At 43.0% G+C, this 24,800-nt stretch overlaps 1 protein-coding gene across 1 annotated transcript; it reads right to left on the reverse strand.

Moving 5' to 3' along the window:
* Window positions 1-1,100: 1,100 nt before the first annotated feature.
* On the reverse strand, window positions 1,101-23,874 carry RAD21L1 (RAD21 cohesin complex component like 1). Its single transcript, XM_044299682.1, has 13 exons — window positions 23,731-23,874; window positions 16,518-16,647; window positions 16,331-16,430; window positions 15,759-15,862; window positions 15,347-15,508; window positions 14,261-14,356; window positions 13,630-13,734; window positions 7,275-7,504; window positions 6,000-6,099; window positions 5,228-5,355; window positions 4,171-4,227; window positions 3,956-4,036; window positions 1,101-1,289 (listed from the first exon to the last, which is right to left on the reverse strand). Exons 1-13 carry the CDS (start codon window positions 23,872-23,874, stop codon window positions 1,101-1,103), a joined length of 1,626 nt encoding a protein of 541 aa, XP_044155617.1.
* Between the last annotated feature and the right edge of the window lie 926 nt (window positions 23,875-24,800).

Consider the following 24,800-nt stretch of genomic DNA (forward strand, 5'->3'; position numbering starts at 1 on the left):
TTGAACAAATGTTAATAAATTAGGTGAAATAAATGGTTGACAACAAGACATAACACATACACTAAACTTAGGGCATGTTCTATATAGCTCCAGTTATGTAGCATAATATTGTGTTGATATAACCTAAAGTGCACAACTGTTATATGCGAAGCTTAAAAGGCTTCATATTACACGATCGTACGATTATCACTATGATATAATGATGCTCAACCATGTGTGATTTCTAGCTGGATGAAGACATGTGATGGCCAAATCCTATAACTGATGGTCATGCTGCCCCACCTTCTCCTCTAACCTGACATTCATTAATAAATACGGAGAACTGTCTTAAAAATTAATTCCGTTTCATTTAATTAATTTTATACTGGGGACAGATTTGGAATTGCTTCATGTGCTTATCTTGGGACCACATATGTGGAAATTGAAATGGTTTATCAAGTACACATGTTGTCATGGATAGTTTGCCCTCTCCTCCACAGCCACCAGACAGAAGGAAACATTCTAACAGGGTATATATTAAAAAGCTTAGTAGCTTCAATTGTACAGGGCAAATAGTTACAGAGCTACTGTATAGGAAGTCTGTGTGGTTGTTTGCTAATTCTGTGAGGCCCAGTATTATTTTTCTTAGTAATATAGTATATATGTGTTTTAGAGGGGAAAAAACTCTATAGGAGAGATTTATCAAAACTGATCTAAAGGAAAACTGGCCTAGTTGCGCATAACAACCAATCAAATTCCACCTTTTATTTTTTCAGAGCTCCTTTGGAAAAAGAAATGTGGCATCTGAATGGTTGCTATGGGAAACTAAGCCAGTTTTCCTTTATCTCCCCCTATGTGCTGTATAAAATTTTTGGTACATGGAGTATGGGCTTAGATATTTATTACAAAGGACCCACTGCCTGAATGTGTATTGTGTAAATAACCTTGGTATTGTGGTTTGATGTTATTGCAGTGAAAGTGTGGAGTATAAAAGTTTGAGGGTGATGAGGTATTCAACACAAGACTTATCTACACATTTATAATAAAATAACTTGACGTATACATGAAACAAGTAGAGCTTTGTGCTGCTCCTAGCTAATGCCTGAGATTATATCACATAGTCACAGGGTATGGAATCTAGGTCCTGGGATGACAGTGATCTCGCTGTATGGAGTGCTCTGTGTCATCTGGATGGCAGACTGTTTCTTTAGCACCAGGAAACTGTAGAACTTGGTAGATACCGCTTTCCTCTTGTCGTTCTTACAGAGTTTCTGCAAACTGAAGGAGTTCACACCAGACTGGTTCAGTTTCTACACAACAAATGAAAAAAAAAAAATATTAATATGAAAGTTTACACTCAACTGTTTCCTCTTTCATGTACAGTAAGGAACAGAAGTTCTCCCATCATGGAGGGGTCTGAAATTCACATTATAGGTGCATTCCCACTCTGAGAGACAGAATAAATAAAAAAATTCAGGAAATCACATTGTATGATATTTTAAGAATGAATTTGTCTTGCACTGCTGAACATAAGTATTTGAACACCTGAGAAAATCAGTGTTAATATTTGGTACAGAAACCTTTGTTTGTAATTACAGAGGTCAAACGTTTCCTGTAGCTCTTGACCAGGTTTGCACACACTGCAACAGGGATTTTAGCCCACTCCTCCACACAGATCTCCTCTAGATTTGTCAGGTTTCGGGGCTGTCGCTGAGCAACACAGAGTTTCAGCTCCCTCCAAAGATATTCTATTGGATTTAGGTCTAGAGACTGGCTAGGCCACTCCAGAACCTTGATATGCTTCTTACGGATCCACTCCTTGGTTATCCTGGCTGTGTGCTTCGGGTCGTTGTCATGTTGGAAGACCCAGCCACAACCCATCTTCAATGCTCTGACTGAGAGAAGGAGGTTGTTGCTTAAAATCTCACAATAAATGGCCCCATTCATCCTCTCCTTAATACAGTGCAGTCATCCTGTCCCCCTTTGGGGGAAAAGCACCCCCAAAGCATGATGTTACCAACCCCATGCTTCACAGTAGGGATGGTGTTCTTAGAATGCAACTCATCCTTCTTTTTCCTCCAAACACGACGAGTGAAGTTTAGGCCAAAAAGTTCTACTTTGGTCTCATCTGACCAGGGCCGGTGCAAGGATTTTTGCCAACACAAGCGAATTTACATTTTGTGCGCCCCCCATCACAGCTCACCTGGCCCGGGTCTTGTCTGCAGCAGCTGGCTTCTTCTCTGTGTGGTCCTGGTATCTTCTCTCTGCTTCAGACAATCGCTGGTTTGAGGACTGTATTTTTCGCCCTCTAAGATGCACCGGCCCATAAGACGCACCTAGGATTTAGAGGAGGATAATAAGAACAAAATATTTTCCATTGCACCTCAGGTCAGACCAGCAATCAGACCCCCAATGTTAATCAGACCTCAGATCAGACCCCCAATGCCTCAGATCAGCACCCCATGTCAGCTATCATGCCCCCATGTCAGCCATCATGCCTCCATGTCAGCCATCATGCCCCCATGTCAGCCATCATGCTCTCCCATGTCAGCCATCATGCCCCCCCATGTCAGCCATCATAACTCCCCATGTCAGCCATCATAACTCCCCATGTCAGCCATCATTCCCCCCCATGTCAGCCATCAGCAAAAAATAAAATAAAAATAATAATAATTACCTCTCCTGCTCCTGGACGCCGCCGCTCCTCACCACCAGCGCTCTCTCTCTTCTTCCTTCCGTTTTCGGCTGTCAGCTGTGAAGGCTGCGCACAGTGAGGTCACATGGTGCGCAGCCCTTTACAGTAGACAGCCGAGTGGAGAACCAGGAAGTGGTGAGTACAAATCCTTTACCGCTTCCCAGTCCTCCAGTACTAATGAAGCGCTTTCAAAATGGAAGCGCTTCATTAGTATTCGCCCCATAAGACCCAGGGGCAAAAAAATATAGGGTATTTAAAAAAAAAGTTTCATTTTTCTGCGCCCCCCCCCTTCCCCCCGTCTCTGCACCCTAAGGCAGCCGCTTGGTCTGCCTTATTATAGCGCCGACCCTGCATCTGACCACATGAATTTCTCCCATGCCTCCTCTGGATCATCCCGATGGTCATTGGCAAACTTCAGACAGGCCTGGACATGTGATGACTTGAACAGGGGAACCTTCCGTGCAATGCATTATTTGAAAGCATGACGGCGTAGTGTTCTACTGACAGTGACCTTTGAAACTGTGGTCCCAGCTCTCTTCATGCCATTGACCAGCTCCTCCCTTGTAGTTCTGGGCTGATTCCTCACCTTTCTTATCATCAGTGATACCCCACTAGGTGAGATCTTGCATGGAGCGCCAGTTCGAGGGCGACAGTTGTCTTTAGCCTTTTCCATTTTCTAAGAATTGCTCCAACAGTTGATCTATTTTCACCAAGCTGCTTGGCAGTTGCCCCAAAGCCCTTTCCAGGTCCACAATTTTGTCTCTGGTGTCTTTTGACAGCTCTTTGGTCTTGCCCATGATAGTAGTTGGCATCTGGCTGACTGTGGGGTGGACAGGTGTCTTTAAAGAGCTCAGACAGGTGCTACTAAGTAACAGGTCTTTGAGAGACAGAATTCTTGCTGTTTCTCAGGTGTTCAAATACTTATGTTCAGCAGTGCAAGACAAATACATTCTTTAAAAATCATACAATGTGATTTCCTGATTTTTTTTATTTTTTATTCTGTCTCTCAGAGTGGGTATCCACCTACAATGTGAATTTCACACCACTCCATGATTTCTAAGTGAGTAACTTGCAATCGCAGGGTGTTCAAATACTTCTGTTCCTCACTGTAACAATGATCTTGATAGCTATGGTTTGTTCTGTACAATGTCTGTTCAAGGAAAAACCTAAATTCCCCATACATACACAAAATAAGTTGACAGCCATTGATTCTACCGTGGCTTTCCTATATAGTAATGGGCAATACATTCTTTTACTTGTCTTATTAGACAGGGTTCTTACTCGTAGGCCCTGCAGTAGGTTATGTGTTCTTTTGTTCCATTGCTGCTCATCATTGCTCTCTATACTCCTTTGTGTTGGTTCCTGAGAATATAACAGCACACAAAATAGTCACAGATGAAGCAATAATTAATACTAGTTTAATACATGTGCCTGTCCACAAGAGAGTTTAAAGAGTAATAATTCAGTCGAATTACTCTTTAGTCCCCAATACTCACACTAAGTTGTTCATCCAGGTATCCCGGAGAATTACCCAACAAACCATCAACATATTCCTATAACAATGCAGACAAGTTAGTAGCATAATAATGTGTGAAAGGTGCATGTCTCTTTAGGTGTCACACTACAAAAATTTGAATTCTAAAAAAGGCATTTTCTCCCCTTGTTTGTTTCTCTAAAACATATTATTTTATTTTTTTTGCAGGAATGGGTTGCAGATGAATTAACAAAACTGCTAAATGGTTTGGCCCTTTTTTTGTGCAGGTTAAAAATCCTCATTCAGCAATGAGAAGGGAAAAGTAAAATCCTAAATGGTAGTAGTAGCTTTCTAGAACATAGAAAGAGAAGTGGGAACTGACTCAACCTTGGTGTTCTTTAGTCATGAGTTCCCCAAAAAGGCAGCAAAAAGTATCACTTTTACCAGGGGTGGATTGGCCATAGACATTACAGGGAAATCTCCCGGTGGGCCTATGCCCAAGGGGCCGTTTGAGCCCTCCTTACAGCCGGCCAGTTTAAGTTTTTGGGGAAGTATTTTGTGCTGATGGGGGCAGTATTTTGTGATAGACTGATATTTGGCTCTGTTGTGGTGATATAATATGCCACAATATGATATTACTGGCCCTGCCTACTTGTGGTGGCCCGGCCTTCCATCGGTTTGGACCCGAATACAAAATGGGGACACTTTTTGTATTTTTCCAGGGCCACTGACTTTTACAGTAGGATGGCAAACTGATTTAAACCCGCTAAAGGATGTTCAGTGTGGGGGCATGAAAATTTGTCAAAAAGTCTTGGGTAGAGTAGGAGCAGAGGCTTTACTTCCCTGGAAAAAATCATATTAATATATGACACATGACACAGATTCTTCAGTATAATCTTAGGCATTTCAAGACGTAATGTGTAAATACAAGTAGTCAAGTCAGAACCTCAACTATGTCTGGATCTTACTGTGTAGGTGATGTTTTTGTCTCAGTTTTTTCCCCAGATATTTCCTTATGCTTAACTGTATACTATGGTCAGAAGATGTGTGTTGATGATGCACAAAACATTAGTCCTTACCTCGTGCACAGAGCTGTCCATATCACTTGTTGTTTGATGATGGTCATTCAAGTCTAGTGTGCATAAAGGATCTTCAGCAATAAAGGAGTTGACATCTGTTTGTTTGGTTACCTTTAACTGGGGTAAGTCTATGAACACAAGTAAGAACAATTATAGATCCATGCAAATTTAATTTTACAGCTGTACAATCTTCACAAAAATGGCCACTAAGAAGCCTTACGCCTAAGGTTACTTTCACATTAGCGTTTTGTGCGGCTCCGTCATTGATCTGCAAAAACGCTTCAGTTACAATAATACAACCGTATGCATCCGTCATGAATGGATCCGGTTGTATTATGTCTTATATAGCCAAGACGGATCCGTTATGAACTCCATTGAAAGTCAATAGGGACGGATCCGTTTTCTGTTGTGTCAGAGAAAACGGATCTGTCTCCATTGACTTACATTATGTGTCAGGACAGATCCGTCTCGCTCTGCATCCCAGGATGTACAGAAAAACGCTGTAGGCAGCGTTTTTATGTCCGCCTCCAGAGCGGAATGGTGACTGAACGGAGGCAAACTGATGCATTCTGAGCGAATCCTTTTCCATTTAGAATGCATTAGGGCAAAACTGATCCATTTTGGACCGCTTGTGAGAGCCCATGACAGATCTCACAAAGGAAAGCCAAAACGCCAGTGTGAAAGTTGCCTTACATAAAAACAACTTGCCCATAACAACCAAAATACTTGGAGTATAGTAGAGTCTGTCATAACATTTCATCTATACTCATACCAGACTCCTCTTGCTCATGTTGAAGTGCTCTATTTGGAGGCTCTGCTGGTTCTTCCTGCATATCTCTGGGGATAGCCACCTTCTGGAGTTGTGTAAAAAGCTGTATGACGTTAAATACATAGGAGTCAGTTTGACATTTTACATCAGAAAAGCTAATTGTTTACTAATCAAATAAGCAAATTGCTTACTTCTCAAATAACACAAAACAATTGATGTCTATAAATGTGCCCAAAGACTTTACTGTTACAGATGCAATTCTCATACAATACCAGTAAATGCTGTCTTGACACCCTTTTCTGGGAGGTCATTATCACCTACTGACTCCAATTAGGATAATGGAATCAACACCTTTGACCCCATGATGGGTATAATGACCTCTGACCCCCTGCTGGGTATAATTACCAGATGTTGATTCAGTTACATATTTATTCCCAGAGAATCTTGTACAGTCACTCAGAATTGAGAAAGCTCGTCGGAATAACGAGTGAAACGTTTTCAAGAAATCTACAGTAAGTCCAGTTGCCTTGATTTATTCTTTACAGAAATACCAGTAAAGCTGAGTGCACAATGCATTTTGTGCCATATAGTACTTTAGTGTAAATTATGTAAGCAACTGCATTTAAAAATGTACTGAAAACATATACAAAAGATATTTATATGTAAGCCATGTGTATTCAATATGCTCCCCGTATGCGATATGATTACCTTACATGTGATTACCTTACATGCGATTATTCCTCTTTCTGGTCAGTTGTTTGTCCAACCTTTCCACACAGGCCACCTTTCTTTAATACTCTGCACCATGTAGTTTTTTCTGGTCTTCAAGTAAGTGTCTGGTTTTCTTCCAAGTCCCAACAGTTTTATCCCTGTTTTGGCCTCCCAACCCCCCTAAATTCTGAGTGGTCAGTCAAAGAAGACTCTACCAGTTGTATAAAGAACCCGTTCTCCTACTTTTCCTTTCACACTTTGTTGGGAGGGGGGAGTTCATTAGCAATTCATGATTTATGCCCTGTGATTTAAGACCTTTTAAGAGCAAGATCTTGTCACAATTATATAACAAAACACATAAAGACATCTATATAGATGACAAACTCAAAACATTTCATAAAAAGTAAATATGTCATATCTGTATTATCATCTGTATGATATAAAAGAGTAAAGAGTGGAAACCACACATGTATATATACAAACTCCTTGTGGATCTTCCCTTGATGGTGGCCAGGTTCAAAGGACCCCAGTGGAAGCAAAGGTGCTAATTGTGTAGAAACTGCTTACCAGTAACAGGTCAGCGTTGATTATTGGTTGACTTGGGTGAGACAGTAGCCACTGCACTCCACCCTTCAGCTTCCACTCCATAAGGTGCTGAGTTGGGGGAGCAATATCCATTGTGGTGACAGTGTCTGATGTATCCTTCAGTTGTTCCTGCATGCAACTGCTTGGGATCTCCTTCACATCATCCACCATTAACGTACGCTTCCTCTTACTTCGTTTTTTCTTTTCTAGCACTTAAAAATGAAGACGGCTATTAACAAAGTATCCCATGTCATTTCAATTTATATTGTATTTGTAAAGTCTTCAGACACTTTCATATGTTTTCATACTTTGTTATGTTTCGGCCTTGTGCTCCTAAAATAAAAAAAAAAGGGTTCACATTTTCCCCGTCATTCTGCGCTTAATGCCCCATAATGAGAAAGTGAAAGCAGAATGTTCAAAATCTTTGATAATTTATTGAAAAGGAAAACTAAAATCCCTTTAGTCCTCTTTCACACGAGCGATACAGATTGGGTCAGGGTCTGTTTAGGAAAAAGCTGATGGTTTTACAAGTTCAATCAGTGCTTGTGTTCACTGTGTGGGTTTTTACAATCCAGATTGTTTCCGGACTGCATGTGTTTTCATGAGCGTGAAAAAAAAACCTGAAGAATAACAATATGAAGGTCAAAAAGGTAAGCCCGCACTCCCCATGTGAAGAATTGTATTCTTTTAAACTTATGGAATAAAGATTGAAGACTTTTATTCATCTCAGTGCTAGACATTTTTCGTTGTTTTCCTAGAATAACAATATACATCTCCTACCAACCATCAGTGAAAACCGCATTGCATCTAGATTGCATCCGGACTCCTTCTGTTTTTCACACAAGCCCCATTCATTTCTATGGAGCCAGAGCCGAGTGAAAAATGTACAATATAGAACATTTTTCCTGAACACAGAGATGATCAGTGATAAATCATGCTCATGTAGACAGACCCATATAAATGAATGGGTCCGGGTTCACTACACTCATTGTATCTGGACGGAAAACTCGCTTGTATGAAAGAGCCCTAACTTGGGGCTTAGTTGAAGCATCTTTGGCCACAATTACAGCTCCATTCTTCTTGGGTAGAAGGTTGTATTTTTTTTCTGCCATTCTTCTCTGCAGATCCTCTCAAGCTCTGTCAGGTTGGATGGGGACAGTCAGTGGACAGCCATTTTCAAGTCTCTCTAGAGATGTTCGATTGGGTTCAAGTCAGGGCCCTGGCTGGGCAATTCAAGAACATTCATAGAGTTGACCCTAAAGGGTCCTTTATACGAGCCGAGAATTGAAAAGATCATCGCTAGCAAGCGTTCATAGTAACCTTTTGTGATGTAAGGTGCCAAAAAAGTGCTTTTTTGGCACAGTTTTTATTAGAAACATAGAATGTGTCGGCAGATGAGAATCATTTGTCCCATCTAGTCTGCCCAATATACTGAATACTATGAATAGCCCCTGGCCCTATCTTATGTGAAGGATGGCCTTAAGCCTATCCCATGCATGCTTAAACTCCTTCACTGTATTTGCAGCTACCACTTTTGAAGGAAGGCTATTCCATGTGCAGTGTCCCACTCAAGTGACCATGGGCCCTCGCAAACGTGTTTTTATCATGTATTAATGTCATGTGATATGCCTATATTTTGTATTTTATCTCCTGTCATATTCTCCATGTCACAGTGTGATTCCATATGCAAGTATCCTTTGCGCAGGCCTGGTCGGGGTGCACTGCACTTGTTTCTCCACGGGATGGAGCGGTTGTATATATAGCTTAGGTCAGACCTAAGTTAGGCTGTGCAGTTCAGTTCAGTTGCTGGTTGAGGTCAATCCAGGCCAGTTCAGAGGGGCTCAGGTTGGTCCAGGTGAGAGCTCAGTTCGATACAGTTCTCTCGTGAGCCTGCAAGAGAGCAGGAGCCATGTGGCTGAGTATCTGGAGGGAGGCATCTTCCTGGCCTCTCTGCTCTGTCCCTGTCGGCTCCATAGCCCAGTGTTGAGGCCTGCAATCGTTCTGCCTGGAGGTGAGCGGTCCACTCCTGTAGATCGCTCTTCCGGGGTGACCGGTGTCTGGACTGTATGCAGCCGAGTATTTAAGGAATTGTCACGTTTGTGCGGGACGGGGGATTAGCAAGATGGTCATTACCTGAGGACTTATTAGGCACCTTTGTAGTAGGTGTAGGAGATAGCTTGAAGCATCTACATCTCCAGTTTAAATCCTGAGGACAGTCAGGCCAACTGTCAGAACAACATTGGAATAGAAGTTTCAGGATTCAGAAAAGCACCTTTAATCAAGGATTAGGATCAGGCTGGAGTTGTGACCAATGTAAGACTCATTATTACCAGCCTAGTCTGAGCAGTAGCTTTCTTATGTATCACAAGAGCCTGCACTTCATTGAGGATTTGCATTTCCCTTTCCACATATGTATGAGAGATTGTGCCTTAATGCCGGATTGTATCAAGAGACTGTTTTAATGCCATTGGATGTATTGTTATCAAGGGTCATCTTCAGTAAAGTGCCATTTTGAGTTTCATCCTGCTTGCCTCAGACTCAAGTTCCTCTATTAATACAACAGTAAATGGTTGTACCTCCATATAAAAGGTACTGGCATCACTACTACAGGGGACCTTGCCACTGGCACATTAATACAGACCACCAAGGGCACCTCAAACCACCATCTGGCCAGTGTCCCTTACACCAGATTGTGCCCCAGAGAATCCTTGTGCCATTTCCTTTTTACTTATGCAAGCCTGCCCAGGGACGACATAACCGTGAGTAACCAGAACTGTATTTACCTCGGCCCACCTATTGCTCACACCGTGACCTCACACATAATTCCCCTGCAAGGTTTGGCATAACGCACATGCATCCACTACTCTCTCAGTAAAGTCATACTTCCTGATATTACGTTTGAACCTTTGCCCCTCTAATTTAAAACTATTTCCTCTTGTAGCAGTTTTTCTTCTTTCCTGGTAAGTTTTATCTTGCAATCCATGTACTAGTTTAGTAGCTCTTCTCTGAACTCTCTCCAAAGTATCAATATCCTTCTGGAGATATGGTCTCCAGTACTGCGCACAATACTCCAAATGAGGTCTCACTAGTGCTCTGTAGGGCGGCATGAGCACCTCCCTCTTTCTACTGGTAATGCCTCTCCCTATACACCCAAGCATTCTGCTAGCATTTCCTGCTGCTCTGTGACATTGTCTGCCTACCTTTAATTCTTCTGAAATAATGACCCCTAAATCCCTTTCCTCAGATACTGAGGTTAGGACTGTACCACAGATTTTTTTTACGCCCCAGGTGCATTATCTTGCACTTATCTTTTTTTTTTTTTTTTTTTTTTTTTATGTCATTCACCTTAGGGGGTAGATCTTGTGATATTTTTTATATAGCAATTTTTACGGACGCAGTAATACCTAATATGTCTATTTTTTTGTGTATTTCAGCTTTAAACAATAAAAGCACTTTTGAAAAAACAACAACATATTTTTGTATCTCCATTTTCTGACAGCCATATTTTTTATTTTTTGGGTGATTGTCTTATGTTGGGCCTCATTTTTTGTGGGATGAGGTGACAGTTTGATTGGTACTATATTGCGGTACATACCATGTAGATTGTAAGCCCTCACGGGCAGGGCCCTCTCTCCTTCTGTACCAGTTTGTAACTCATTTTGTTTATGATTAGTGCAATTGTCTGTATTATGTATGTGCACCCCTTATCATATGTACAGCGCTATGGAATGAATGGCGCTTAAATAATAAATAATAATAATAATAACATACGACTTTTTTTTAGCAATTTTTATGCAATTTTATGGGAAGTGAGGTGGGCAAAATGTTTTTTTTTTTCTTTTATGGCATACACCGTGCGGGAAAAGTAACGAACTGTGGGGATCAGAACCTTCAGCCGGCAATTCAATCCTTTGATTGGCTAGTCTGTACAGATTAGCCAATCAGAGCGATCACCGGTCCCATTGGTCCCAGGCTGGTTAGCTGAGATCGCTGGCTGTCATGTCATGGTGGCTTAAGGGGTTAAACTCTCTTTTTGTTGTTTGTCATCTAGGTCTCCCCACCTCCACTGTGCCTCTTGTGTTCTTCTTATCTTGAGCTAATGTTCTTCTTCTCCTCTGCACACTGCATCATCCTCTAATTGTATGCTTCATCATACCTCCGACTGCTGTGTAGTTCTAATCACCATATCCCTTCCACTTTTTGGGATTTCCCTCTGTATATTCAAAGTGTGCACATTAATGTTTACCTGTCTAGGTAACGCTTGTGATGTCACTTCCTGTCCTCTAATACTCATATATTTCACCCAGGCATGTTTTGATCATTTAATCATTGATTTTTAGCACAACCATTCTAATGCAGGTATTATTTTTCAATTTCCTTTATATACTTTTCTTGCATCATGTATTTATCAGTGTTTTACATATTACAAGCAATTATGTACTATTCACTTCCAGGTCATCATTGTGTATAGATAACTTGAACTTGTACCTACCTTGATGAAGCAGCCTGATGAAGATGGCAGACCACTGTTGAAACGTATAGCTGTTGTTTTTTTAATTAGTTTCTTATGTGCTTGTATGCAATAAAACACCTACCTTGAAGAATCAAATGCAGCTCACTTTATCTGCTACCTTTGGGAGCTTTTATGTCTTCACTTCTCTTCCGGCCCCCTGCGTGCAGTGTCTGGCGAACGAGTGAAGCAGCCTGGTCTCTCCTCCTAGTGTGGAGGAACTTCACCCTTCACTAGTGTTGTGCCGGGTCTGTACAACATGATCCAGTAAGGTATATAGACCCACAGGGATTAATACAGTGGCCTAGGAGGTATCACACCAGGGAGCAACCCCTCTTTTTTTTTTTTTTTTTACTGAGGGGAGGCTTATTTCTTCTGGCCACTCTACCCAGATTCATCAAGTGCTGCAGTGATAATTGACCTTCCCACAATTATTTAGTTTGGTGGGGTGGCCAGCTCTAGGAAGAGTACTGGTTGTTCCAAACTTCTTCCATTTAAGAATTATGGAGGCCCCATGTGCTCTTAGGGACTTTCAGTGCAGCAGTTTTTGTACCTTTCTCTACATCTGTGCCTCCATAAAACCATGTTTCTGAGTTCTACAGGCAGTTCTTTCCTCATGGCTTGGTCTTTTCTCTGATATGCATTATCAGCTCTGAGACCTTATGTAGACAGGGCTGTGTCTTTCCAAATTATGTGCAATCAGCAGAATTTACCACAGATTGACTCCAGTCATGGTGTAGAAACATCTCAAAGGTGATCAGGAAAAATGGGAGGCCCCTAGCAGGCTTGTACTGGCCCACAGGAGAACAGATGAACCCCCCAGTGGGCCCTAAGTAAGGTGGCCCCTAGTGACACATGGCACAGTAGACTGGTATACAGATAGGCAGCAAACAGCATCTCAAGCAGCCTACAGTATGTTCATATAAAAAAGCCAGGCACATTATTTAACATAGTAACTGGTTTATTATTATAGATGCATCAGGTGGCTGAGATGACTTCTAGGCACAGAGTCAAGCTAGCTTGTATCCTCTTGCCCTCTCAAAGTCACTGTAAGGGCCCATATGATCAATCATGTTGTAGCATCTTGCTGCTGTGTGGGCAGGTAATATTTACATGTAGCTTTACAGTAGGCCCTCAGAATGAAATGTATTGGTGGACCCTAGGCCCAGTCTGACACTAGCTCCCAGTGTTAAATTTCAAGTGTCATAGCAAATGGTCTGGATACTTGCACATGCAAAATATTAGTTTTTCCTTAGTAATAGATTTGGAAACATTTTTGAAACTCTGTTTTCACTTTGTCATTAAGGGGTATTAAATGCAGAACGATGGGGGAAAACAGCTAAAAAATGTCACCAATAGATTTGTAGCAACATTTGTAGTAAAACAACGGTCTCCTTCACAGTTTTGTTTTAAAAGAAGTACTAAAACCTATAATATACATAATATTCTGATATACTACATTCATAGTTTACTGAGTGCATGTTAGGTTTTCTATTCTGTTAGGGCTCATGCACACAATACAACATGTATATTTCTTCAGTGTACATAACAGCGCATAGTACACTGACCCATTAATGTCTATGGGGCTATGCACACATTCGTAATTTTTGCAGATCTATGTGACCGTTCAACAAATTATAGAACAGGGCCTATTTTTTTCCACATTGCAGAAGAGGATAGCCCTTTCTACTTATGGTAGTGTATTTTTAAGATCTGATTTTTGGCGGACTGAATTATTATTCACGCTAATCTACAATAAAAAGGTCACTTCCCAAAAATCCTAATGGAACATGTACTATGCTTGCTTATTTACACTATTGTATGTACCTGAAACATCAACAGGCTCCAGGACAAAGCCAATTTCTTCATTGGATACCAGGGTTGTGTTGTTTGCAACTGGATCATCATCCAAAGGTGAATCTTGCACTTCATCTGAATAAAATGCACATCAAATAATATACTAAGTAACCAATATATATTCTCTATAGCAAAGCATCAATCCATCACTACAGACCTGTGGGAGTTATTGGTTGATCAATAATGAGCATTAGAGGTGTTGTACCTAGGAAAGACTGGCCTTTTAGAATGATACAAGTTGTTAATGAGAGCTTCTGCATTCAAGGTTATTGAAATTAGGAGGCCTTGAAAGAAACATCTGCTGAGGAAAATAACAACCATACCTCCTGCTAACTGCAACATTTCACTCCGATTCCTTAGTATACATAGAATCTTTTTTGCTTATATTTTTTTTTCCATTAGTGTCTGTGTTCATAAAATAAGGAAGCAGATTTCATATATTTCATATGGCAATATCTGTTTTCAGCTCTGGGATTTTCCTACAAGGGTTCCTTTTTAAAACCGTGAGTTATTGAATGTGTTCACACTAATACGCACATGCAGGATACACATCATTTAACCAGAATTCATCATTTTTGGCTTACAAATCCTAAGCAATTACCTTCTGGTGGTTCATCCTCCGGAGGAAGCGTTATATCTTGCCTCATATCTTTATCCACACTTAATATATTAGATTCATTAAAAAGCTGATTGTTTTCTAAAAAAATTAATAATGAAAAGAATACATGAAAACTATATTCTATATGTAAACAATGTACTTTTGTTCATCGGGTCAAACTGACGTTAGTGCAGTTACCTAAATTATCATTTCTGGGCAGAAGATTGTGCTGTCTAAACAGCTCTCTGCTGCCCAGAAGCAATGCAGCTGTATGAGGACGAGCGATCGCAATAGTGATCCCTTGTCTTCATACTGTGGAAGTGATTGCTTCCTTCACAACAATCTGCTGCTCATTGGTATGTGTAAATCCACCTTAAAGGGAACCTGCCACCGGGATTTTGGCCATAGAGCTGGGGACATGGGCTGCTAGATGGCCGCTAGCACATCTGCAATACCCAGTCCCCATAGCTCTCTGTGCTTTTATTGTGTTAAAAAAAAACGTTTTGATCCATATGCAAATGAACCTCATATGTGTCCTGTATCCGGAGATGAGTCCAGCGGAAAGGAGCCCAGCACCGCCCCCGCATCCTCCGAATCTCCTCCTTGCTGGCTGACGCCACAGAGCTGGAACGACGAAATCTCGCGATGCACGAGCTAGCGCACGCGCAGTGTCGGCATCATGTTCATTCCCTGTGCTGGCATCAGCACAGGGAACGAACTACGCATTCGAGATTTCGGCGCTCCAGCTCTGTGACGTCAGCCAGCAAAGAGGAGATTCGGAGGACGCGGGGCGGTGCTGGGCTCCTTTCCGCTGGACTCATCTCCAGATACAGGACACATATGAGGTTCATTTGCACATGGATCAAAACGGTTTTTTAACACAATAAAAGCACAGAGAGCTATGGGGACTGGGTATTGCAGATGTGCTAGCGGCCATCTAGCAGCCCATGTCCCCAGCTCTATGGCCAAAATCCCGGTGACAGGTTCCCTTTAAGTCTCAACCAGTGTCTCAGTGGTGAAAAAAATTGGAGCTCACATTCAATCAGGAGCAAATTGATCTGTGTTTGGTCAGCTTAAAATATTTCTTACCAAAAAAATCTGTTCCTTCATCTCCAAAAAGGTCATCAGCAAAAATGTCTCTAGTGTCACCAGGTAATTGGGCAGAACTGTGCTCAGGTAAGACACTGGTGTTGCTAACTTCAAAGGAGACATCACTTGCAGAGCCATGCCTGAATGTCTCTAGGTCATCACCTGTAGTAACAAACGATAAAAAGCCACCAGTGGTTATGAGTCTGTAAATTGCAGCATGTTGGCTAGATGTTTCCAAAATTATGTGAACATCTTAAAATTTATTTCCAGAGTATACAGTTTGTGCAAGGATATTGTGGTTTATTTATTAGATGTGTAATCCATATAGTTTACAGGTGCCTTTTTCTAATGCAGGTTGGAGTTGGCCCAATGTGTCTAAATCATGAATAAGTTATCTAATATATGATCTCACCAAAGCTATCATGAAAATTAAGCTGTCTGTCACCCTCCTCTTGAATTGTTATGTCCTCCACTCGGCTCTGGTTCAGTGTGAAATGATCAACCACATCAATTACACTGTAAAAACATACCGGAGAGTATTAAATGTAGGTTTGTGTCGAATAGGGCTCAAATAAAAATATACCCTACAAGTTCAACTCTTATAATTTAGCCTACACAGTGGTGTTCCCCAAACTGTTATCTTCTAGGTGTTGCAAAACGACACCTTTCATCATGTTGAGAGTTATTGTTGTGTAACAGCTAGAGAGCTACAGCCTTGGGTCTATTGCTTTAAAGCCTATAAATGCCCTACTATAAATGGCACAGTCCATAAAAAGAAGTTTCCTTTTGAGTTAATATCAAATTAATTTTGCTTCATTATTGATGTCTTGCCGTGGGGTTGAATACTAACTTCCATAAGGCATACAGGCATTACTACAGTTACTATTAGTGTTGATTGTCCAGTAACCAAACTGAAACTGGCTGATGCCACCTATGAATAAATAATTTCCCCAGAGACAAAAAAATAATAATTTGAAGTAATACTTTAAATCAGGCAACTGCATATCAAAGTCTGGGAATTCTTCAGGTAGAGTGATAGCATTGTAACTTGCTTCCTGGTTATTTTCTGTAAGATCCAAAGCGCCTGTAAAAAGTCAAAAAGCTATAAGGAACACACAATCACAATCTAGCAAAATATTGTCAGTGTTTGGAGTCTAGCCGTTCAGTTCACCTGGACGAAATGTAATCCTCATATTCAGTAAAGCTTCATTGCAATCCGCTAAAAGATATTTTGCCTTTCGGTGATATATTCGTACAACTCCAAGAAGTAAATGACCTGAGGTTCTAAGGGCGATCATGACCTGTCATATGAAATGAAGCAGAAGTTTAATTCTCACCTTAAAATATTATTCTCAATTGCCCACATTTATTATTGTGGTTGCATCTGAACTCTGGTGCCAAATTTGATGGATTATTTTGCTTATCTTATTTTAGACATATTTATAAGGGTACTTTCACACTAGCGATATTGAGTTCCGTCCTAGGGGCTCAATACCGGAAAAAACTGATCAGTTTTATCCTAATGAATTCTGAATGGAGAGCAATCTGTTCAGTATGCATCAGGATGTCTTCAGATCAGTCACTCTAACGGTATTTGGCCGGAGAAAATACTGCAGCATGCAGTATTTTCTCTGTACAAATTCCGGAACACTTGCCAGAATGCCAGCATTATTTTCCATTGAAATGCATTAATGCCAGATCTGGTATCAAGTGTTCCGGCAAAACGGATCCGGTTTTCCGGTCTGCGCATGGACAGACCTTTAAAAATACCGGATGATTTTTCCGGATGACACAGGAGAGACGGATCTGGTGTTTCAATGCATTTGTTAGACGGATCCGCATCCGGATCCGTCTACAAATGCTATCTGTTTGCACATGGATTTTTGGATCTGGCAGGCAGTTCTGACGACGGACCTTCCTGCTGGATCTTTACAACGCAAGTGTGAAAGTACCCTAAATCAAGTAAAAGCCAAAAAAAAAAAAAGAATACATAATCCACTGCCCCTCGACTGATAAGGAGGTGTGGCTTAGTGATACAAAGGTGTGGCTTAGTGGGAAATTGTGTGGTTTATGCCCTAAATGTTGGCATAAAATTCTGTCACAAGGTAAGCAAAGTTAGAAGAAAGGGGAAGATTTTTTAATACCTTAATTTTCTGCTCTTGTCAACACTGGTGTAAATGAAGATGAATGTCCCTGGCACACTGCCCTGCCCCCTCCCTTACCACACACCCTTTTTGGAAAGTGATGAGGGCAGCATACACACAGCATTTGCAACTATATTTTGTCACAATGGTGTTTGAAAACTGATGTAGGAAGACAATAATTGGATTTTTTGTACTCACCATAAAATCCTTTTCTCGTAGTAGACATTGGGGGACAGAGCACCATGGGTATACGTCCAACTACCACTAGGAGGCACTAGACACAAAAAGTATTGGCTCCTCCCAGGTGAGCTATACCCTCTCCACAGGCACGAGGCTATTCACTTTGTACCAAAAGCAGTAGGAGAGAGAAGAAAAGCAAGGAACCAACAACTCCCGTACCGGGAAAGATCAAGAGACCAGCCTGGAGAAGCGGAAGTAAAAACATAGGGTGGGATCTGTGTCCCCCAATGCCTACTACGAGAAAAGGATTTTACGGTGAGTACAAAAAATCTAATTTTCTCGTGCATGGCATTGGGGGACACAGCACCATGGGACGTCCCAAAGCAGTCCCCGAGGGTAGGAAAAGAACAGCTATGCCACCGGTTGGGCATACAGGTGCAGGAGAACCATGTGACCCAACAGGGAAAAACACGGAATGGGCAAGCGGTTCTGCAGTACGCAGCCCTGCAGGGTATCGCGATGGTGAGGTCACGGTTACTTAGGAAAACGAGGGTTACTCTGGGTTACTCACAGTTTTCTTGAAAGACCCTGGGCAGGCGTACAGCAGTGATGGAGAGGCGAGACCTCTGGGGCACTCTCAGTGTATAGGGACCAGGCCTGATGGTAGATGAGGTGCCCTGGATGTTGCAGGTGTTTAATGTGCCGGGGGCAAGGTTCCTTTAAGATTCATGACGCCAGTGCCGGTAACAGTGGCACACAAATTTATGATAGGAATAATTGAGGAACACGTTGTTGTGGTGAACCAAAACTTCCTTTTACTGGAAACAGTTAACTTTTTACAGTCTTTTGGTAAAGTTCCATAGGTCAGTAGCAGTCACTAGCAGGCTTATACAAATGGCAGGTACAATGTTCTTGCAAGATACACAGAGGGTTAAAACACTTACAGACCAGGCTGCACTTTTCCTCAGAATCCTGTCTGTCTTTATCCCAAGGCCCATATGCCCTATTGATGGCTTTATCCTTGGTTAGGGAAACTTCCTCAGGTATATATATATATATATCCTTGCTTTAGGTAAAATCCTTCTGCCCTTCAGCCCTCAGGTTGGCTGGAAACACTTTGGCTCTGCTCTGGTTATGGGAACTTCAGGTTTCTCTCAGGAGGTAACTTCTTCTCCTGGTGGCAACTAGAAACCTGGGCTGTCTAGCTGCATGTCAGGAGGTGGCCCTCAGCTCCTCTCTGGCTAAAATGCACACTCTCTTCTGGGTCTACACAGACTCCTGATTCTACACAGACTTCCCTGAACAGGACCTGACAATTTATACTAGGGGTTCTCTAGCTCCCTCTACTGTCTAGGAGGAGGAACTACCCCTAACAGGCCTGATACACAAATAACAGGGGGAAATACACATAAAAACATAGCAATATACATTAAAACGCAATGTAAAATACAATGCCACTGTTCCACAGGACTTGGAGAACAACGTGGCCCAATTGACCCTTGTGTAGTGCCCGCATTTACCTAGTGGGACACTACATACACAGTTGCTTTGACATTGCCCGTCCTCGGCGCAACACAAGGGGCCCTGCCCAGCTGGAGACTGCAGCCTGAAAGACAAAAAGAATGCAAAGCAGGCACACACATCTACATTTGCAATACACGTATCAGACAGCTCTGCTGCCAAAGGAAACAAGTCCGGTGAAAAGGGGCCTCGTTCTCTTCATACAGGATAGAACAGGGAACATGGGCGCTGACCTGGTACAGCATGTCAAGGATAACCAGGATAGTCCATAATAATACACAATAGTCCATAAAACAGCATCTCAGAGGCCCACATGAATTAGGGTCATCTCCGGGCACATTACTTTGAGTTTAAGATTGCACATAAAAAAGTCACAGAACATAAAGTCCACATCTCAGGGGCTATTTTCCCTGGCATATAAAATAGTGCTGTGATTTCCCCTAATCAACCTGAAAAGGGGGTAAAAAGGGTTAAGGTGCAAGAAAAACAAACAGGCACAACTTGGCTTAAGTCCTTGAAGCAGACAGGGGGTCCTGTAAACGGTATGGCAGCAGAGCACTTGGTATACTCAGTGGTTTTTTAACTACCACGGGCTGTGGGTAACTGGCAGCAGCTCATAGGGCCAAAAACAAAGGACTTCTGTCCTGAAACAGTTAAGTTCACTGTGATAAGGGTCCTTCAGCAAAAACAAACATGGCCTAGCAGGCCTACTCACAGGTATTTATCAAGTCCTCCCTGGTTATCAGTGGTGGTACATCCTGGTTCTGCTTGAAGCCTTGGCCTGACACGAGGATCCATGTATGGCTGGGCCCACAAAATGGTGTTGGCAGGCAATTGGAACATAAATGGGCCTGCTACTGATATAGGCCACATGGGTTAACACTACAGGAGGTCTCAACGCTTCAGGAGACTCCCTGTGCCTGGGTGGCGCTGGCTGTAGGCAACGGACCCGGCTCCTTACATATCAGGGTCTCTCCAGTGCCGTCACAGCGGGCTCAACTCTGGGGGTCGCCCAGCTGGCAGGGACAGAAACCCTGACTACAGGCTCAGGAACATCTGAGTCCTTTGGGGGATCCTCTTTATCCAGGCGCTTAGGCGCCTCTCTGGACGCAACAAGTCTGTGCAGGCTATGAAGGTGAATCTCTAACCTGGCTATTTGATCCTCCAGTCTCTCGGGCGCTGCGTTGCTGCAGGTATCCGTCACAGTTGCAGCAGGCTCAGGTACAGGACCCGGACTTTTGGGCACAGTCGCCGCAGGTTCTGGCGCTGGATCCAAACTTTCCCCTCTCCTCAGGGCATCAAGTGCTGCATGGAATTTCTCCAGATTCTCCATTTCTTTTTGAGAACACCATAGAGCCAGCCAGGAGTAATGGCTTCAGCATCTGGAGTAGGTGTAGATACTCTACCTATGAAAGGAGCAAGGCGGTTGGAAACAGACAGATATAATTGCTTTTTCTCACCAAACTACAGGAGGCGTTTGCCTGAGCTAACAGCTTGCCTAGAACAGGGACCCCCTGTAATGAGGTAGAGTGGCGAACACCAGCACCAGGATGGGGACCCGGTGGAAACACTCTCAAATGTGTAGAGCATAGCCCCTGGTATAGGGGAACAAGGAAGGCTTGTCAGGGACAGCCTATGGCAGTGGTGCAGGTACCCCCCTGTTAAGGAGAAGGCGTACGTACCAGAGACACCACGTAGGTGACTCAGTATGCTAAACACGGGGACGGCTGCCTCACCTGTGCGGTTGAATACTTTTGCAGTCAGGGGAGCGCCATCCGAAAATCCACTAGAGGGGATACCAACCCTGGGTAGGAGAGGTTCCTCCGTGCACGTTAGTCTTGACCTCCCGGAGGGCTTCTGTATGGAGGAAGACCGCCTGATGCTGTGTTCCGAAGGAATCGATGCAGAGGTGTCCCTAGAGGCAACGGATGGGCTGACAGGAAAGGATTCGTCACCAGCCTCAGGCCTGTCCTGGGGAGGACCCGAGGATGCCGAGCAGGGGTGGAACCCTGTTGAGACCACCCGAGGTTGTACTGTGAGCTACCTCTTGCCGGACCCGGTATCTGAGCGTTCTCCATCTGCAGGGAGGACCCTGGGAGGGCAGAGGTGGCCGCAATTTGGGTAGGTAGCGGTCCAGTGACTCCGCCAGGGATTGGGAGAGTCGGGCAAGGCTCCCATGGCTTTGACAGGGAGGGAGCCCATTCAGGGGGGACCTACACAAAAGGATTGGTCAGGGAAGAGGTACTGCACACAAGCAGGGACAGGCTGACCGCATGGCAGCCTTCGTAGACAGCGGACGCACATGAAACACGTGGCGATCCGAGGAGAAGCTGGGAGAGGAGACCCTCATAGAGCAGCCAGCAGAGGCTGTCTTATCTGGACCCGGATGCCATTTTCCCCAAAGAGCTGCAGCAGCTAAAGATGTGGTCAGGAGGGCTGCAGGAGAAATGAAGCAATTGAGGGGGGGTTAGCCACCCCCTCCAACAGAAAACCCACATTAGACCAGGAAAGGGTGGAGGAGCTAGCCCCTCCCGAGGGATGGGCGGGGTCAGAAAAGCGCGGGAAGCAAGGAGGAGGGGCCGGGAAGATAGCGGCCTAGCAGGCCCAAAAGCCGGGGCCTCGATTTATGAGGCGTCTGGGAATAGAGCGAGGGGGGCGGGGCGAATCGCGTCCGATCGAGGGCCCTTCGGACCCACAAAACTAGGTGAGGAGGGTAGGGGGGGAGAAGCGACACCTGGGGATGGGCGGATCACGTGGGAGCCGGGAACGGGCCATGGAAAATGAGGCCTAGTCCCGGCAGAAGCCTAGGGGACTAAAGTAGCGGGGAAGGCCAGGGAGAAGACTGTGTGGCCAAGGAGGAGAGAAAAACCAACCAAGGGGGAAGAGAAAGAAGGGGAAACAAGAATATAACCCCCCCACCAAGAAAAAAGGGGGGGCTGTCTTGGAGGAAGATGGAGGCTTCCCAGGACCCCGGCTAAGGTGGATCCCACCCCCCTGGCCACAGGAGAGAACCTAACCCTGGGGCAGGGACACAGGGACAGGGGAATATACTCACCGTCTGATATACTCACCATCCGATGTCTTCGGGCGCCGCAAGGTCACCCCTTTGGCAGACTCAACACGGGAACCGTGGGAATGCCGGCAAGCCACTACGGATGCAGTCTGTGGGGACCGGGTGACCGGCAATGGTACCGAAGTACACGCACGCAGGGGGGGGGGGGCAACTAAAGTGGAACATGATGGAGCCCCAGCCTGCAGCAGGTATAACAGTGGAGATCACTGAGACCTGCAGAAGAGAGAATAAAAATAAAAAAATAAAAAAGCAGCAGGACCTGCAAAAAAAGCAGGACAGGTCTGCCTCCTACGGACACTAGACTAAAACTCAATAGCCTCGTGCCTGTGGGGAGGGTATAGCTCACCTGGGAGGAGCCAACACTTTTTGTGTCTAGTGCCTCTTAGTGGTAGTTGGACGTATACCCATGGTGCTGTGTCCCCCAATGCCGTGCACGAGAAAAATCTCCCTCAAAGTATCTAGGCCTGCACCACATTTATCCTCCAGTATGAGCCACTGTGATAAATGTGTAAGAAATATGATTATCAATAATATTAATATAAAATAATGATAATAATAATATTGAGCAATAAAAATATTTTTACGTAAGTGTTGTCCTGGGAGTCTTCCTGGGAAGGAGGTAGCTTATGAGCACCTGTGCCAAAAGGAACTAAACTAAATTCTGGGTAGCTATATGAATGATTTTGCATTACTGAATGGTTATTATGCATTGTTATTAGATTGTGTAATATTGTTTTGTTGGTTGGTCATGTTATATGGCTTATTTCCAGGATTTCATTAAATAGTTTTGATTTTGGTTATAAATTTTTATGGTGTCTCTGTCCCTCATATTTAGCTGTGTTATGATCTGTTGAAATATGTTTTATTAAGAGAAGTTCTTCTTTATTATCTTTTGATAATTGGTTTATTTGTGTTTTATCAATATTAATGCCGCACAATTGACTATATTTTCTCTTTTTTTCAATATACATTTTTGTTGGTATGGTTTCTTTGCTGACCGTCCTCTAGAACTTACGTAGGAATATTTTTATTGCTCAATATTATCATTATGTAACATTAAAATTGTTGATAATCAGATTTCTTACATATCTTTAGGCTGATTATACAGTATTTTAGACAGGATTACTAAATCTGCCCCATTGAGTTGATGGAGGACACTTTGAATATAATCCCTGAATTGGTGACTTTGAAGAAAAAAGTAAGTAATAGTAAGAAAAGATTCTGTACTAGAAGATGAGGGGGTGACTTAGTTCAAGCTGACAGCCTCATCACCTCCAAAATTAACGTCAGAATATGTTATGAGCTCAAAAGATACCAGTATGAAGAATTGGAGATTAAGACAGCTTTCTGTAGGACCTTGACATTTTTCTTAGTGTCAGGCTTCTACAGAAATGTTTTCATCCATTTGTTGTTGCCTTTCATACACTTAAATATTTCAGAAATGTGACAGGAAAAGGGTCACATACCTTTGGCACCATGATGCTTTGAATGGCTGATTCAAGATTGCACTCAAATATGTGAGCTTTAGTAAGTTTCTTCTCCCAATGTGCAGCGATCCAGATCTTGGATAGGATCCCTCGTTTGCCCAGAAGCAGATAGGTGTAGAACATATTGGCAGCAATATACAGTAGTAGAAATATGCAAACAGTTACAGCTGTAAAGAAAAAAATTAGAGTGATTCTTATCAATAGTCAAGGCATATCATCCAGCCGACCAGTACCCATCTCTGTACTGAATAGGGAAAGGAACCCCAAAACAGCTGTCTAAGGATAAGTCGCTTGTCCTTTTGGAGGAGTCTTTGGTTTGGCAGACATGAGCTAACTTAGTTTTGTTACTATGCACAGCATCATCTCAAGCAATAGAATTATGAATTTTCAAACTGGAGCAATCTTAGAGCAAAGGAACACTCCATGTGAGAACATTACTGCACAATTACTAGATGCATGTAAAAATATGTCACATCTGGGAGGTTTATACCTTTGTAAAGCTGTTAGATATACTGTCATCCTGCATAACTTCACTGCAGGGTGTATTAAAATTTATTGGTAGAGACATTTATATGTGTTTCTGGAATCAGACATCATACGCTTGCATATGTGTTAACCAGGTTTAAATGCTGACAGGTAACATGTTTTACACTTCCTCCAGCTGTAGCCTAGGGTAAAGTGAAATTACAAGTGCAATTCCTAGATGGTGTCTGCCCACGCCTGCAGGGATGTCTGTATACATAGTGCATACAGCTTTTATCTGTAGGTGTGGAAAGTTGACATGGTTTCTGAATGGCCTGTGATTTTGCCCATCCAAGAAGGGAGTTGTCTAAGGTGAGAGCTTGGAACATGTAATGAGCTCTCGGCTATATGTTGAAGCCATTATCTAATACATTTTCCATTGAGATGTACTCCCTGCAGAGTTTAGCAGTCCAACTGGAGTCCAGTCAAGGCTCTTTCTTGTAAGGAACTGTCATGGGAACCCTAATTGACTACATTGCATTACAGGACTTTCAAAGTCAATGCAGACGTTACATGAAGCCAAGCTG

This window comes from Bufo gargarizans, chromosome 6, assembly GCF_014858855.1.
Source record: "Bufo gargarizans isolate SCDJY-AF-19 chromosome 6, ASM1485885v1, whole genome shotgun sequence".
NCBI lineage: Eukaryota > Metazoa > Chordata > Amphibia > Anura > Bufonidae > Bufo > Bufo gargarizans.

Coding starts and splice junctions, on each gene's coding strand:
- RAD21L1 (XM_044299682.1), bottom strand. CDS start 23,874: ATGTTCTACACCTATCTGCTTCTGGGCAAACGAGGGATCCTATCCAAG. Junction 4,037..4,170: donor ACCTGGATGAACAACTTAGT/GTGAGTATTGGG, acceptor TTATATTCTCAG/GAACCAACACAAAGGAGTAT. Junction 1,290..3,955: donor ACCTACTGCAGGGCCTACGA/GTAAGAACCCTG, acceptor TTTGTTGTGTAG/AAACTGAACCAGTCTGGTGT.